Here is a 16,947-nt window from a genome sequence, read left to right on the forward strand (position 1 = left end):
CAAGTGTGAGAATTTTTTATAAGGAATCAGGTAATGCAAATTAAATATTCTTATAGGTTCTCGTTATCATTTGAGGAAAACGGCAAATTGTGAACAGCCTCCTGGAAGCAGCGCAGCTCCTCCCTCTCTGCTCCTCTCGCTGAGCATTACCTGTGCCAGGCCGTGGCGTGTTACAGCACCAGGCCATCACTGACAGAAACGTTTACTTAACGAATGTTCTTAAACCAGTGTGTACTTCAGGCTTTTCCCCTTGTTTCTCTGTGTTGTGTTTCCTGTGTATGTGGTTTTGCTTAGGCAGAAATAACTTAGCAAAGACTTAAGTATTGCACCTTGTTTTGGTTTTGACCTCTTTTATTTTTCTTTCTTGTAATGTTTTTTTTTTTTAATTTTGGTATTTAAAGACTTTTTTTAAAAAGCATCAATGTAGTAGTTCTCTGGGCCGAACAGGAGGCAATGTTTAATCCACAGTTATCAACAACATGTATGTACTATGTTGGAATCAAAATATATCAAACTGCTTATTGTGAAGAGAGTGAAAGCAAACCTGAAGGGGAATCCTTACATACAAAATAGACGGTGGGCGGGGGGTGGGGGGGAGATGTGTGCGGGTAACATGCTAGCACTTGTGTGGATATCCCAGTCTGCATCGTACTATTTGTTCAACATGAAGTGCCGACATTCTGTACCAGCAATTACCTGCCCATTCCAACCCCTGGTGGGAGCAGACCTCTGCTGTCCTCTGGGACTTGCTGCTATTGAGGACAAGGGAGTTTTCCTTTCTTTAGCATCTTCAGTGAAGGATACAACAATGCCTAATGGATTTGACTTTCAGCTTGTGTATTTGTGTAGGTGGGTAGGGTGATACGGATAGGAAAATGAAAAGCAACAAAAAACAAAATTGTGTGTAAGTGGCTTTGTGAGACAATGAGTGGGAAATTCTGTACTCCTCTTGGCCTACCCTGTTGAATATAAACCTGGCTTCAGAAGAGATTGACAGGCTTTGTTCCCGTGGGCACTTGTGCTTGCCAGTCTAGGAGCCCTTGGCAGGTGGGTGAGTTTGGTTTGTTCCTGCAACACCTTGTTCACAGGGACTCTGCCTTCCTCCTGCTTTCTGGTTTCTATCACCACCATCCCCTTCCCACCTCTGCCCCTACAAAATGTCTCTTTCCAGCCCCACTGACTCTTAGTGTTGGAACAGAGCTCTGTCGTGGATGGTGATGTCCAAGTGAAGTGCAGCTTATATTCAGATATCTGCAGACCGAAGGCTAAATCTTAGCATCCCCAGACTCCCAAGAGCCTATGGGGATTGTCCACTGCCGCTCTTGGTTCGTTTGTGGCCCTGCCTGCCCTCTCCTCCTCCCCCTCCTCCTCTTTATGCCTGTTGGGTCCTTGACCTGCACTATGGCTTAGTTGAGTTCCTTACGATACTACGGTGAAAGCCGGGTGCTAGAGCCCCTCTTGTTTACAAGACATAATGAGGGATTTGAAATATGTAAAAATAAACACGAGAAGCTAAAATGTTCTTCCATCATAAGCTTAAAGGGAAAAAAACCTAAAAACTTTAAAAAAAAAAAAAGACCAAAAAGTGCGCGTGTATATATATATATATATATATACACACACATACATATATATATATATATATATACACACATATAAATATATATTTTAGATGAAGACTAACTCTGGGAGCATTTAACAGTGTTTTTGTTTTGTTTTTAACATTTATTTTCCTGCTTTAAAATTTGCGAGCATTCTCAGGAATTCTAGGGTAGGCAGCCAGTTTTTTGAAGATGGTTTATTTAACCGTATCTTATCGTAATAGACAGCTGTTTCTTTCCCGTTAGTAAACTTTTACAAGTTCCTGAAACTTCAAAAAGTTTAAATGATTTTTACTTACAAAAATGTAAAAAGAAAAGTCTCCAAATGTTATTATCATACAGGGGGTCACACGTTTTAAGATACATAGAAATATTTTTTAAAAATTAACCAATTTAGCAGCAACAGGTAAATTCATTTTCTTAACAACTGTGGGAGAAGAATCGGGTTCTGTGAGCGCTGTCATGGCCTCACTTGAGATTGTGTCTAACTGAATGGGAGGGTGTTTGGTGTACATGAGTAGGATTGCTGCTACACTGTTAACTTCTTACAAGGCTGGACTGACATCTCCCCAGTCCTGTTTCTATTCTCCGATGCAGCCCTTCTCCCTGTCTCTCCAGCCCCATCAACAAAAGAAAGGAATAAAGGAAGAAAAACAGCTTAAGAAAAAAGAATTGGCTCTAAACTGTGTAAGTAGTGCAGTTGTTGGATTGCTGAGAATCTGTGTAAAGAGTTAGGAAATATTTTAAACAAATCTTAAGTATAAGCATTACTAAAGGAAAATTACCTATGGACTCTCTTCTGTTCATGAAGAATGTCTGTTTCACCTCTGTCTGCTACAGGAGGAGAAAACAGAAGAATCTAATAAGGAACAAGTGGTTTTACTTTGTTTTAGCTCCCAGCTACTGTTGTGCTTGTTTTAAACGCTGTTTTGAAGATCTGCTGCTTACTGTCCCCATCCTGGGTGGTGGAGATGTGGAGTGTTTCCTTTCTATTTCAGTGATACTGAATTCTCCTTTTGTATTCCCTCCTGGGGCCAGAAGTCGTGGCCACAGCTTCTTTCAAACTTTAAGCTTCCCAGTGGGAAAGAAACTCCAGCTCCACAGGTAAAGTGAATGGGTGGGGTTGCTGCCTGCATTCTCTGAAACCGCTTTAGTGCCTTCGTACATACACCCAGACATCCTAAGTAGGGGACGAGTGTGTATGTGCACGTGGTCCAGTCACTCCACAGTTAGTAAGATGCTTGCCTGTAAAGGAAATTGGAGTGTTTCTGGACAGGCCCCAAAGGCAGTGGGCTAAATCAAAATTTAAAAAAAAAAAATTGAGGAAGTTAAATACATTTTTTTGTCCGATAATGTGGGATGCCAAGTTCTTTCCTATGTTGTGTGCCCTCCATAGGTGCTGACTTTTCCTTGTGTAGAAGGGTGACAGTTCCAGTGATGGGGAAAGTCTTTTTGTGCCGGGCCAGTGGAAGAAGGCTCCTGCTTCTCAGCTTCTGTTTTCCTGTCTTCTTCCTGCCCCTCCCTTCTTCCATTTGTCACCTTTCTGGAAGCTTTTGTTAGTGATTGGCAGTGAGCTAAGAAGAGGATGTGGTGAGGGTGTCTAGAAGGTAGAAAGCCTTCCCTTCCCATGGTATTCTTTAGCAAAAACCCTGTCTACCAAGACTTTAGGTGACTTCGTTATACATGGAAGATCAATGAGCATACCCTTCCAGCACGTTCTGGCATATATACAGAAGCTTGCTAGTCACCACTATTTAGATTTGTTTTGTGCACATTATAAGCATGTAAGTGTGAGCTTTCTGTTTTATACTAGGTGGTTTTTGTTTTATTGGGTTTTTGTTTTGTTTTGGTCTTGTTTTAAATGACTCCCCACCCCCACCCCCATGCCCCGACAGTTTCTTTGTGTAGGCCTGGCTGTCCTGGATCTCGCTCTGTAGACCAGACTGGCCCCAAACTCACAGAGATCCACCAGCTGGCTTTCTTTTAAATTATTGGTTAGTGGTAGGTAGACGTATATATGTCTCATGAGCGTCACAGACTTGTTTCTGTGACCATATGAGTAGCCAGAAGAAAAGCACAAGTGGGGAAAGAGTTGTCTTCCATCACTCGGGAGAACCTCTGCTACCGATGAGACCCAGTGCCTTGACCCCATTTAAGGGTTGAGAAACAGGTCTCTGATACCCTCTTTGGAAAAAAAAAAGAGAGAGAGAGAGAATTTTCTGTCTCTTCTCTCAGCCCTTGATCCTTGAACCTTATTTTTCATTTCCAACATTCTTAGGAATGAACTTAGCAGTACAGTAGTGCTGATTCATAAAATAACAGACTCAAACTGTATTCTCCCTCAGTGACCCTGTAAAACATCACCTATGTGTTGGCATTCAGTTAGTTACTTACAGCCAACAGGGTTTGTATTGCAATGGCTTGTGTTCTAAGAATTTTCCCACTTCCGTTGTGAATGTAGCATGTTCAAAATTGAATGTGATCTGGAATATTAAACGTGGGGGGGGGGGGGAGGAAGGGGGAAGAATTCCTGCTAAGAACTTGGAAGGGCTTTCCCAGTGTACCTACCAGAGACTGAACATCAACTTCCTGCAAACACATCTCTCTTCTCGGAGTTTGTGGTGCTGGAGAGAGAATCCAGGACTTTGCCTACGCTAGGCGAGCACGCTCTATGCCTGAGCCACACAGTTCCTCCAGCCCTACAATCACTGTTACCCTCTTCTTAGAAAGGATGTGGTTTGTGTAGGGTTAATAGCCAGATTCTACTTCGACCTCAGATGCTGTGTACTTTCTAAATTATTTTCTCATATTCTGCCATTTTGACTCTTAGTGTCTCTATGCTGAGCAAAACGTGTACACCAGGCCTGATCTCCTGTCCAGTTTCATAGGGCATTTTCCGCAGGCCTGGCTATAGACACAAGCGAGTCTTTGTATAAAGAAGGTCCCTTTCTTCCCTGCCCCCTTTTGAGTTAAAATTCAGTCTATTCAGCCCTGCCATTTGTTGTTTTGGATTAGAGTTTTTTATTCTACATATAAGGTCTTCAACTAGGAGCAGAGGCACGGTCTTAGCTGTGGTTGTTTGTTTGTTTAAGAAACTTTTCTTCAGTGTTTTTGCCAAGTCACAGCCTGTGTTGGTGCATTAGCTACACTTCCGATGTCACTGCAAAGAGACACCTTGTTCCACGATCTTGTCTGTCTGCAGCTAGGGTTATTCTAGCCAGTGTGCAAGTGACTGTCTGTCTTTAAATCCCGATGGCCAAGCAGAGAACCTTCGCTCTTGATCTACATCAGTCTATAAGAAAACAAGAATGTTCCCAGAGTTTGTGTACTCCCTGTCACAATGCCCTCTAGGCTTATTGCCAGTGCCAAAGTTACACTGTCATCAGAGATGATCATCGTCAAAAATAGTGTTTTTATTCTCAATCTTAAATTTGACACGGGATACCATACCTTCTTTAGATTTGAAATGATCAAACTCCTAGAATCTAAAAATACAGTAATAATAAAAACTAAATAGTGGTCCAGGTTTGATGACACACACTTTAATCCCAGCTTGATTGGCAAAAACTTGAGAGGCAGAGGCAAGTGGATCTCTCTGAGTTCAAGGGCCGCCTGGTCTACATAACAAGTCTCACAGAGACTCTGTCCCATAAAGCAAAAATTGAATATCAATCCTCACTAAACTGCCGACAACATCTTCCCCAGTCCACACTGCCAGAGGAGGACATGAACAAGATAAAAGAAAGTGAGAGGCACTAGTCAGTGGAGAGCTAGTTCCTGCCAGGTCAGCATCTACTCTGCCCCTTGTGGATGGCCATCCTGACTGGGTCCTGAACAGTCGGGAAGTATTTTCCATCATTTGAATGACTTGGGGCTTTTTGTCATTGTTTTTTTTTTTGAGACAGGGTTTCTCTGAAGCTTTGGAGCCTGTCCTGAAACTTGCTCTGTAGACCAGACTGGCCTCGAACTCACAGATATTCACCTGCCTCTGGCTCCGGCATGCTGCCATTTAAAGACATGAGCCACCACCGCCCTGCTGAATGGTTTTTAAGATAGTAGCAAAGTGACAGAAACTGCTGATGCAAATTTGCCTCTTGGCATTTAAATAGCTCTTTCTGGTAAGGTGGGCCCATGGCAGAGCTGAGATTGTTCCTCATGACAGATTTACTTTTCTATGGGAGGGGACAGGCCAGGTACACTTTCATAAACAAGTGTTCTATTTTAAATAAAAAATAAGTGTTTCCCAAGAGCGCTGTATGGCTCAGCTTAGTTTTCACACTATAAGTAATCAGTACTTCGGAAATAAACTCCCAGTTACAGTTGACCCATTTCCAGCCAGTATCAGTAAATTGGGATGACTTCTTCCAAAAGGGAAATCCTTCCTTCCTACATTTCTTTCCCTTCCTGACTTCCTGGACCTTCTGGTGGGTTATTCAGTTCTTCTTGGGCCACCAAAAGGGTACCCCACTCCTGGGGGTTGTAAAGGGACTGGAGGCAGATGAAACAGCCTTACTTTCGTGACTGGCCTTAAGGCAGGAAAAAGTGGTAGATGCAGAGTGTGTATGCCAAAAACAAAAGGAGGGATCTTTATGCAAAACTAAATAGACCTTGGGAATCCTTCAAGAGAGGTCACATACCTTGTAAAGGTAGGATGGTCACTCACCAAGTGATAGGTTTTAGCTTGAAACTTCTTTTTGCCAGAAGTTTGGGGTTATGTTACAATAATTGTGTTTAAAACACTACCCCCTTTAATTCTTTCCAAGGAATCTCTTAAGTATAGTTCTTCTGAATGTGCCTTTGTCAGTCCAGAGACCAACCGTGGTCTGTCAGTCTCCTGGCAGCCCCAGGGACAGCTGTTGGATTTTCATGAGCGTCCATTTTGCATGGTGTGGTCATGCTAAAGGGATTCTGGGTCTTGGGCCTGGAGGTTATGAGCAAGGCTCAGGTTAGTCCAGTACAGGTCAGCTGTCTACATCTGCATTCCCTAGTGTGTGTGTGTGTGTGTGTGTGTGTGTGTGTGTGTGTGTGTGTGTGACCCCACCTCTCCCACTCTGTATCCAGTGGATGCCAAGGGCCCTGTCCACCACCCTCAGTTCCTCCGCAGAGGAAAGTACTCTCCTGGGTTCCTTCAGCTTCCTTCAGGAAGACAGAGGGAGGCTGCGCTCACTCCTGGTTGCCTTGGGATGTATTGTTATGCAAATGTGAATTTCACTGGAGGTTGTTGGGTTCTTGAGGGGTTTTGTTTGTTTGTTTTGTCAACAAATACAACAAAAGGTCCATACGTGGTCATCCTTGCTCCATTTTGTAACCAGAATTTGTAACTATGCATTTTCTGAAAAGGGGAAAGGCGGGAAGAGGGGAAAGAAGTCGATCTGCATCTTTATGTTTTTCCAGTTTCTGTGTCCATGGTATCCCCACGTCTGAGAGGGAAGTGGAGGAGAGGCTCGCCAGGTCAGCATAGTGAGGGCAAAAGGGACCTCCCAGATCCTGCCCTTTGGCAGGTCTAATTGCGAAGCAAATGCTGGGGGGTCTGCCATGCCTGTCCACCATTGTGGTGCAGGACTCTTGTACTGGCCATGCAGTGTTAACCCAGGGCAGCCGTGGAAGCTTACAGGCTCCAGTATTCTCTGAACTCAGAACCCTTTCAAGCTCAGGAAACCATGCCGCACTCTGCTGACCTGAGAGTTCACTTTACATCATTCTGAAATCTCCTCCTCTTATACATTTCTTTGTTGTCAATCATTGTGAATGGAACCATTCCTAATTATGAGCTGAGAAAGAGGGCTGTTGCCTGCTGTTGACTGACAAGCAAAAAAAAAAAAAAAAAAAGGCTTCCCTTCCCTGTTCTCTATCCCTGATCTCTGCTTCCTGTACTGAACTGGTCGTGCAGTGAGGTGTGGGGCACCGGAAGGCCTTTGTACTTCCTCTTCTTTGTTCTAACAATTCTTTTGTGGAGTTGGGCTGTGATAAATCGTGGCACCTGCATTGCCCTGGTCTAGGCATTATTACAACACACAGTATCAGAAGCAAGAGCCGTTTAGCCTGTATCGTGTTTTCCACACAGCAATCTCTGTTATGTTCACAGTACTGTAATGAGTGACAGACTTGACCACAGTCTCTTTGTGTCTGTGCGAGGCTGCACAGGCATGATCTTATCAGGGTTCCAAATCTGCTCGATTGCCTTTAAACAAAAGCAAAATAACAAGAAAATCCTGATGTTTCAAGTGTCTGACACAAAATGATACCTCAAGGTATATTTCCCCTGCAATGTAACCCCTTCACTCCTCTCTCCTTTCTTGACATCAGTGAGCTATTCTTTATAAAATACGGATGTGTAAATAACCAGATAAGTCTTTGAAACATTTTCTTTGCTGTGAAAATAACCCTAAAATATGATGTTTGCATTTTAAGCCATCAGAAGTTTCAGATCTGAATTCTTGTTGAAGAAGAAAAAGCAAAACAGGTCAGTGGCGTAGCTTTGGGTTTGTGGGATGGCTGTTTTCTGGCAGTGTTGCTCCCCACAGCACAGGACAGCAGACCACTGGCTATGTGTGCCCTAACTAGGTGCCATCTAGTCCAGCACCAAGGCTCTTTCATGCGTTCCATCCCCTCCAGGGACTTGAGTTCTCCGCCCCTTTTTGTTCACGTGCACACACTTCTTTCCCTTTAGTGTGGTTCTTCAGTTCCCTGTAGAGTTAGTCCCTGGTACTGCAGTCTGTCCTGTGGCTTTTTCAGCAATGCTCTGGAAGTGTGTTTCTTACTTAGAAGAAAGCTCAGCTGAGGAGACCCTCAAACAACCCTGAAAGCCCTGTGCATACTCAGATCTTCCTCCATGCTGTTTACAGTGGACATTCTTAGAGGAAACACATTGACACCTGCTGCTTGTGAGGGCCTTGACTGCTGCTGCCCTCCTAGACCTGGGCTCCCACCAGACAAGGTTAGAAGACTCCCTCTTTTATCCCACTTCAACTCAAACCCCTATCTGTCAAGCTCTTTAAGTGTCCTCCCTGATCTTGTTCAGTGACGACTTCCTTTGAGGGAAGAATCTTTTTTTTTTTTTTTGGTTTTTTTTTTTTGGTTTTTCGAGACAGGGTTTCTCTGGTTTTGGAGCCTGTCCTGGAACTAGCTCTTGTAGACCAGGCTGGTCTCGAACTCACAGAGATCCGCCTGCCTCTGCCTCCCAAGTGCTGGGATTAAAGGCGTGTGCCACCACCGCCCGGCTGAGGGAAGAATCTTGATGAAAGTACATGGCCATCCCCTGCCCATCTTCTGACTGGCACCGCCCCGTCCCCTTGGACTTTACTTCTGTAGTTTGTCTGGAGGCCCTTGCCTATCAGTGTGCTTCCTCTTGTCGCTGGGGTTCTGCCTGCCCTTGTTTTACTCTCTGATGTTCCCAAAGGGCTTCGCTGATGTCTGCACCTCTTTCCTGGGCGTCCCCTTACTACACCCTTTGCACACACCAGTGACCAAAGTGTATGCAGTGGTCTCAACACAAGACATCAAAATGGTGCACGCACCTCTAGTGTGCTCACAGACATGTGCACAAGATTCTGCACCCTTGGCCTTAATTTCAGCACGACTTAAGGTGCAGGAACATTTTTAACAGGTTTTAAAAAAAAAAAAACTTTCTGGGAGGGAAAATAAAGCAGATCCAAGCGCTCAACCACGCCCACTCCCTGACTCCCAACCATCTGCATCCACCCCAGCCCTGTTCTGCGCAACCAAAACCACCAACAAAAAGCAACCTGAGGAGAGGTTTCTGGACTGTTTTATCTTTCTCCCTTTCGACGGAGATACAAATGCTGCTTTGGGTTCCGTAATCCTAGGGGGCTATGTTTACATAGTGAAATTCATTCTACCAAATCAGGAAACAGTGAGTGGGAGACCCTTCAGTAATTGGTCACTGAGGCTGAACCAGAGGTGAGAGGACCTGGGGCTGTGGCAGCGGAGGAGAGACCCTATTTAACTCATTGCGATACCTGGTTCACTCCTTCCTTCTGCCCTCAGTGGCCCTCTTTGCCCCTTTAATCAAAAGGTTCAGAGAAAGGCGCCAGAAGGAGACTGAAGTTTTAAGAGGCAGCTTTCCATCTTTGCACACAGACGGAAGGGACCGTGAAAATCCTCTCATTTGAAACACTCAGCAGAACAACCTGTCAAAAGGACTAAATCGCTGCACACGTTGATGCTCTCTGCAAGTTACCTATAAGTGTTTTGTTTTCTTATACTTGAAATCGCTTTTACAATATTATTTTGGTGACTTTCTTTTCTCTCTTCTGATGGGCAATAGAAAATGCAGGTGATAAGTTTTAAGGATATTTGAGGGGAGAAAAGGATGTGGCATTGTCTTTTTTAACATAGAGGTTCAGTCAGACTCCCATATGGTAAAGTTGCTTATCTTACTGGTTTAACGTGGACACAGAAACTAGGCACTTTGGTGGTTCACTTGCACGGCAGGCCGGCCCCCTTTCTGTATTTTATTTTACTTTTTTAGTATAGTGGTACTTAAAATCACTGGTTCACTTAAAAAAAATGTTAAACTCTACTAATGTACAAATAAGCTGAAAAGTTGCATTTTATGTGTATTTTTTGCCATAGCAGGTACTGTATTTTTCATGCTGGATTTCAAAATATATATATATATATATCAAAAGCAAATATATATATATATATATCAAAAACAAACAAAACTGAAGGGTGGTGTTTTATCGGATTGTGACAGGTTGAATAATAAGGAATAAAGTCGTAGTCATTTCATTAAAACTGAGAGATGATGTAACGCATATATAAAAGTTTTCTGAAGGGTTTTTTTGGGCTTTTAAACAGCTTATTTTGTTTTTGTTTAGTTTTTATTTTATTTTGGAAAGATATGATTGTATTATGTGCAACTCAGTTGCTTACATTATAACTACAAAATATTTTTGAGTTCCTGGAAAAAAAGAAAAAAGACTAATAAATGTGTTTGGCTGCTAAGCATTTACTGTTGTGGTTTCTGACTTTATTCTGACAGTTAAACTAAGCTGATCAGTCTGTTTCTGCTGCTTGCTGCCTGTTCCAGAACTGGTGTTGCCTGCCATGGTGCACCGTGGGTCATCTTCTGCTATTGCCTGGTGTCTTGTTTATGTTTGCCTAGACACTGGGGTAGAAGAGGAGAGAAGATGTCCCTCTGCTGCTCTTAGCTGCTAAAAAGGAGACTGAGCTCTTTCACAGACAGCAGCCAACTCTTCAGCAAAACCATGCTTGACATAGTCCAGTTAGCTGACGGTGGGTGGTGGCATTGCATGAAGCCCAGAGAAGTTATGTAATGTTCTGAGCTACCTACATACATGCACCACTTCAAGGACACTCACCTCTTCCACTGGTAAAATGATACTAGGAGCTCAGGTGATAGTCAGGTCACGTGAACACTTGAGTGGGGTGGGGTCCACACAGTGGTAACATACATGCGTGGCATGTGCAAGGCAGAGCACCACGAAAGCTACTCGGAACTACCTGTGCCTAGAAACACCTGGAATCCTCTTACATACTGTCCAGTTTGTTCTTCATGAAGACTGAAAACATTGACCAGATAGTATGCCTCACACCTTAATCTCAAGTAGGATTGAAAGTTCAAAGCCAGCCTGGAACTTTGGTGAAACCTTGCCACACAAAGATAAGAAAAAGCCTGTGGATGTAGCACATTGATAGAGTGCATTAGATCCTGCCTTTAATCCCTACTTTCAACACCAGGGAAAATGTATAGAAACACTGGGAAGTGTGGGATGAAGTGAACATCTTTTTTTTTTTTTTAATATTTATTTATGTACACAGTGTTCTGCCTGTATATCTGCCTGCAGGCCAGAAGAGGGCACCAGATCTCATCATGAGTGGTTGTGAGCCACCATGTGGTTCCTGGAAATTGAACTCAGGACCTGGAAGAGCAGTCACTGCTCTTAACCCCTGAGCCATCTCTCCAGCCCCAAATCGCACATCTTGAGGGCCTGCCTATTCCAAGCCCAGATTTTGTTTAGGTTTTGGCTTGACAAACAGAGATTTGGGGCGGGGGGGGGGGGGAGGATACAAAAACCTTCATTGCCAAAAGCTTTAAATCTCAACCAGCCGGGCGGTGGTGGCGCACGCCTTTAATCCCAGCACTCGGGAGGCAGAGGCAGGCGGATCTCTGTGAGTTCGAGACCAGCCTGGTCTACAAGAGCTAGTTCCAGGACAGGCTCCAAAACCACAGAGAAACCCTGTCTCAAAAAACCAAAAATAAATAAAACCAGCAGGATGGATGTACTGGTTGTAGTCCCAGCTCTCGGGGTCTTTGACTATACAGAAAGTTTTAGCAAGCCGAGGCTATGAGACCCTGGCTCAAACAGAGCCTTCTCTCTTACATGTCCTATCTCAGGGCACCTCCAGTTCTCCCTTCTGTCTCCCAGCTATGCTCTGGAAACTTTGTTCCCAGGATTCCAGGTGTGCATCTTTGACCATGGCATGACTTCCTGTCCTCCCATCGGGGTCCTGTTCTTCGATGCTGTGCCTTGCATAAGTTATGTCCTGTAATGTTAGGAGCATGCTGTTCAGTGTCTGTGACCTCCACTACATCTCTTTCCTGACACTTCAAACAGTTTCTATTGGGTAAAGGGGGCAAATATGGAACCTATAAACGTACCCTTAACTCCCTGCCACAAGACCTAGACACTGCTCAACTTCCTGCATTTCTCTGAGCCGCGCATTTTGCCACTGCGTTCTCAATTTGAAACCTTTGAAAAGTTGCTGCTACTCAGGAGGTTGAGGCAGGAGGATTCGTTGAGCCCAAGAGATGGACACTAGCTTGGGCACCATAGCATGAATATCTCCCTCTCTTGGGTTTCTTTTTTTAGACTAGCCTGAAATGCTTTATGTAGCCCAGGCTAGCCTCAAATACACCAGTCCTCCTGTCTCAGCCTCTCAAATGCTGGACTTACAGGGACAAACCATCACACCTGATTTTACCACCGCATTGGCCCAACTGATTTCTCATGTTCAGTTCCCTGTCCCCCTTCCAGTTTATATGTCATAGGATACATTTCACAATACAAATCTGATAGTCATGTTCCAACCTTTAGTGACATCCCATTAGAATAACACCACAGCTATCCTTATTTCTAGTGAGGTTTTTACATGGCTTTCATATACCTGTACCCCAAGACTCACTACCTGTCCTCTCCACACTCCAGCCTAGTAACATCTCACTGTTGAGTTGCAAGGCCTCCGCTTTGTGTAGAGAAGATAGACAATCCTCATGGGTGATAGGACGTTATATCAAAAAAAAAAAATAGTGATCCACATTTGTAATTCCCTCAGAGACTGAAAGGCTGAAGGATGCCCTCGTGCTTGAGGCCAGCCTGGTCCTCAAACATACAGAAAAGTTTTTGTCTGCATTTTTATTACGTTTATGCATTTGGATTGGGAGTGTCAAGAAAAGATTTTTTCAGGACTCTGATCTCTTCACCATGTAGGCTCTGGAAATGGAACTCCAGTTATCAGGAACCCCTTCATACACCGAGCCATTTCTCTAACCCAAGGGTTTGTTTGTTTTGTTTTGTTTTTTGTTTTTTGAGAGCCAGGCTGAAAAAACAAGGCCCTTAAATGGGAAACTATAAGCTGAGATGCAGATCAGTGGTTAGACCCCTGCAGAGTGTTGCAGGGCCTAGACTGATGTCTAGTCCAGGAAGGAGACAGTTATAAAAGCTGGAGATGTCGGTACTTAGGCTAGTGGCTCACCCTTGGAATCATAGCACTGGGGAAGTGGAGACAGGAAGATAGAGGTTAAAGGTCATTCTTGGCTACACAACAAATTTGAGGCCAGACTAGGCTACTTGAGATCCTGTCTCAATGAAAAAACAGGAATCAAAAGAGATTAGAGAGATGGCTTGGGTTAGGAGCTCTTGCTGCTCTTGCAGAAGACCTTGGTTCAATTCTCAGCACCCACATGGTGGTTCACAGCCATCCCTAACTCCAGTTCCAGGGGATACAATGCCCTCTTAGGATCTCTGTGGGCATCAGGCGTGCATGCAGGTGATGCACATACATATGTGCAAGCAAAACACACATTAAAAGTGAATAAATTAATCAAAATTTGAAGACCTGGCTACAAGAAAGGGGGAGAGGGAATAAAAAAAAATCCTGGTCTGGAGAGATGTCTCAACCATTAAGAACACTGGCTGCTCTTCCAGAGGACGTGGGTTCTAGTCCCAGTACCCACTGGTGGCTCCCGCCCTCTTCTGGCTTCCTTGAGCACTGCATGCATGTGGTGCACATGCAGGCATAAGACTCACACACAATAAAAAGCCAAAACTAATTGAGAGATGCTACTTCAGGTAACAGCGGCAGCCAAATGGACCTATCTAGGCACTGATCAAACACAACACTTTGGAGGCCTCATGGACTCAGAAGGTAAGCCTTTCAATGGAAGTAGAGAGGAGGAAGGGTGGGTTGAATCTTGGGCAACCCCCATCACTGTTCCAGGGGTAGTGTGCCTAGTAGTAGGAGGCTGAGGGAAGGGAGGAGAGTTCCAGAAAGGAGAGACAGGAAGGGAGAGCCAAACGCTTGCACCAGCCTAGAGGGGTGAATGAATACAGGAAATAGGAAAAGAAAAGCTATTTGGCACAAAAGTCAAAATAACATAAAGATGTATGTTAGGAATTTCTACAGACCTAGCCTGTCTATTGCAGCCCTTGCACTCCCTCCACACCTTACTATGTTTTATGCAAATACAAATGCATATTTATAGAACACATTCATTTTAGCAAGATAACAAAAACAAAAATGAGACTATGGGTGTTGGAAGCACGCCTATAATCCCAGCACTTGGGAGGCAGAGGCAGGCGAATCTCTGAGTTGAAGGCCAATCTGGTCTACAAATCTCTAAGTTCTAGGACAGCCAGGGCTACACAGAGAAACCCTGTCTCAAATAAATAAATGCCAAACAGCTGGTCATGGTGACCCGTGCCTATAATCAGGCACTCAGAAGTCAGAGGCAGGTGGATCTCTATGATGCATTCAAGGCCAGCCTGATTTGCATAGTGGATCCCAGGCCAGTTAAGGTTACAAAGTGACACTCTCTCCAAAAGTCCTAAGAGAAGGAAGCAGGACCAAGTAGAAAACTAAAGGCTAAAATTATAGTTAGATGAGGGGAAAGTAACAGGAGGCCAAGCAAAGCAGAGTGGAGGCTGGGAAAGCCCAGAATAGTTGACTTTGCAAAGATCGCTGCAGAAAGAACAATGAGCCACTACAGTCATCAAAGCAGCTAAACCCCCAAACCAATCCAGAGTGCGCTGTTCCAGGAACCCCAGTCCAGCCTTCTGCTGTTCAACCCAGGTCGAGGGAGACACTAAAGAGTCAATGAACAAAAGCCTTGAGGAGGTGGCTCTGAGGGAGGCTGGGGCAGATGGAGCAGTGTTCCGATCTAATGTGTCATGCCTATTTCTGTTGCTGAACTATGCTTCTCTGGGTGGGTATTTATTCATCTATCCGTCGTTTTAATGAGTATTACTCTACCACCTGTGGTGCTGGGTAGAGGTGACCAAAGCAAACAGATGGGATCTATCACATTGGTTCTCGACCTGTGGGTTTTACCGTCAGGATCACCACAACATGAGGAACTGTATTAAATGGTCGCAGCATTAGGAAGATTAAGAATGACTGCTCTATCAAGACAGCTGTCAATTGGCAGGCATGGTAGCATATACCTCTAATTACAGCACTTGGGAAGCAGAGGCAGGTGGCTGTCTGTGACTTAGAGGCTGGCTTGATCTATGTAACAGTTCCCGGAGCCAGGGCTACATACTGAAATCTTTCAAAAAGACAAAAAAATAGCTGAGTGGTGAGGGAGCAATAAGCCTTTAATCCCAGCTCTCAGGAGGCTGAGGCGGGCATATTTCTGTGAGTTCTAACCAGCCTGGTCTACAAAGGAAGCTCTAGAATAGCTAGGGATACGCAGAGAAACCCTGTCTCAACAAATAAAAACAAAAACATTGCTGTCGTTGGAGCTTGGCATGCGACACAACTTTAACCCTAACACTTCCGGGGACAGAGTCTCTCTAAGAAGTCAGCCTGATCTACATAGAGAATTCCAGGGAGCAGCATTGTCTCACAATTTTTTTATTAAAGTAACTGTCAGCAGTAGTGTTAAGTGGGCAAATCAGGAGCTTAGCTTCACACTGCAGCAACCTGCAGCAGCCCCTTTTATCTGCTAGGGTTTGTGTGGGACATAGTTGTTTGAGACAGGATCTCAAGCAGCTCCCATTGTCTTAGCCGGGGCTTACTTACTATGTAGCTAAGAATGACTGAGCTCCTGATCTTCCTGCCTGTGTCTTCCACGTGCTGGGTTTACAAATGTGTAATGCCATGCCTGACTTCTCAAAACAATTTTTTTTTCGGATTTTTTATTTACTTTTTTACTAATGGCTTTTATTTCTAACGTTTGTACTTAATTGCCAAATAAAGTGTTAGCCATTATGTCACTTTCTAACAAAGTGACTTTCGTGATTACCCCCATCTCCCCCACACGCTGCTGTCCCTTGGAGCCTCACCCGCTCAGTCTCAGAGCAATCTTAAAGGCAGGTCTTTTTTTTTTTTTTAATGATTCATTTTTATTTTGTGTGCATCGGTGTTTTTGCATGCATGAATGTCTGTGTGAGGGTGTCACATCCCCTGGAACTGGAGTTACAGACAGTTGTGAGTTGTCATGTGGGTGCTGGGAATTGAACCCCGGTCCTCTGAAAGAGCAGCCAGTGCTCTTAGCTGCTGAGCCATCTCTCCAGCCCCAAACACAGGTCTTTTTTGTTATTTTTTGATTCTTTTGTTTTCTGCTGAAAATCAATTTATCTTGCTTTGCCCTTTCCTGTGCAAATATAGAAGTCAATTGATTTTTAAGTATCAAGTTTTTAGGTTTTTTTTTTGGAGGGGGGAAGAGGGGGATTTTGTTGTTGTTTGGTTTTAGGGGGTTTTTGAGACAGGAGTTCTCTGTGTAGCTTTGGAGCCTGTCCTGGAACTCACTCTGTAGACTAGGATGGCCTAGAACTCACAGAGTTCCGCCTGCCTCTGCCTCCGGAGTGCTGGTATTAAAGGCGTGTGCTACCACCGCCCGGTTAAGTATTAGTTCTTTAAAAAAAAAAAAAAAAAAAAGCATACGATTTTCATTTTTATTCTGCCACAGAAAAATTGAATTTCGGGTTGGATTTGTTCCGGAGCGGTCACGGGTTGGATTGTTGACTTAATTCTGACAGGCAGCTCTCAGAGCACGGAACCCGCAGGGGGTTAGGAGTTTGTCTCCCACGGAGTCAGGTTCCTGCCGGGTCGCAGTACTTCCAGGCTCCACTGGAGC

The 16,947-nt window shown here is 44.2% G+C and overlaps 1 protein-coding gene across 1 annotated transcript in view; it reads left to right on the plus strand.

Annotated features, from left to right (window-relative positions):
* The window catches only part of Tnrc6b (trinucleotide repeat containing adaptor 6B), a 227,430-nt gene extending 216,859 nt beyond the window's left edge, over nucleotides 1–10,571 (plus strand). Inside the window, exon 27 of the mRNA XM_041671892.1 lies at nucleotides 57–10,571. Within this exon, the coding sequence (XP_041527826.1) occupies nucleotides 57–193 (137 nt within the window). The 3' untranslated portion in view covers nucleotides 194–10,571. The remainder of the gene's footprint in view (nucleotides 1–56) is intronic.
* Nucleotides 10,572–16,947: the final 6,376 nt, after the last annotated feature.

This window comes from Microtus oregoni, unplaced genomic scaffold (assembly GCF_018167655.1).
Source record: "Microtus oregoni isolate MIOR12 unplaced genomic scaffold, Mior012 000022F_ref0000154, whole genome shotgun sequence".
Taxonomy (NCBI): domain Eukaryota; kingdom Metazoa; phylum Chordata; class Mammalia; order Rodentia; family Cricetidae; genus Microtus; species Microtus oregoni.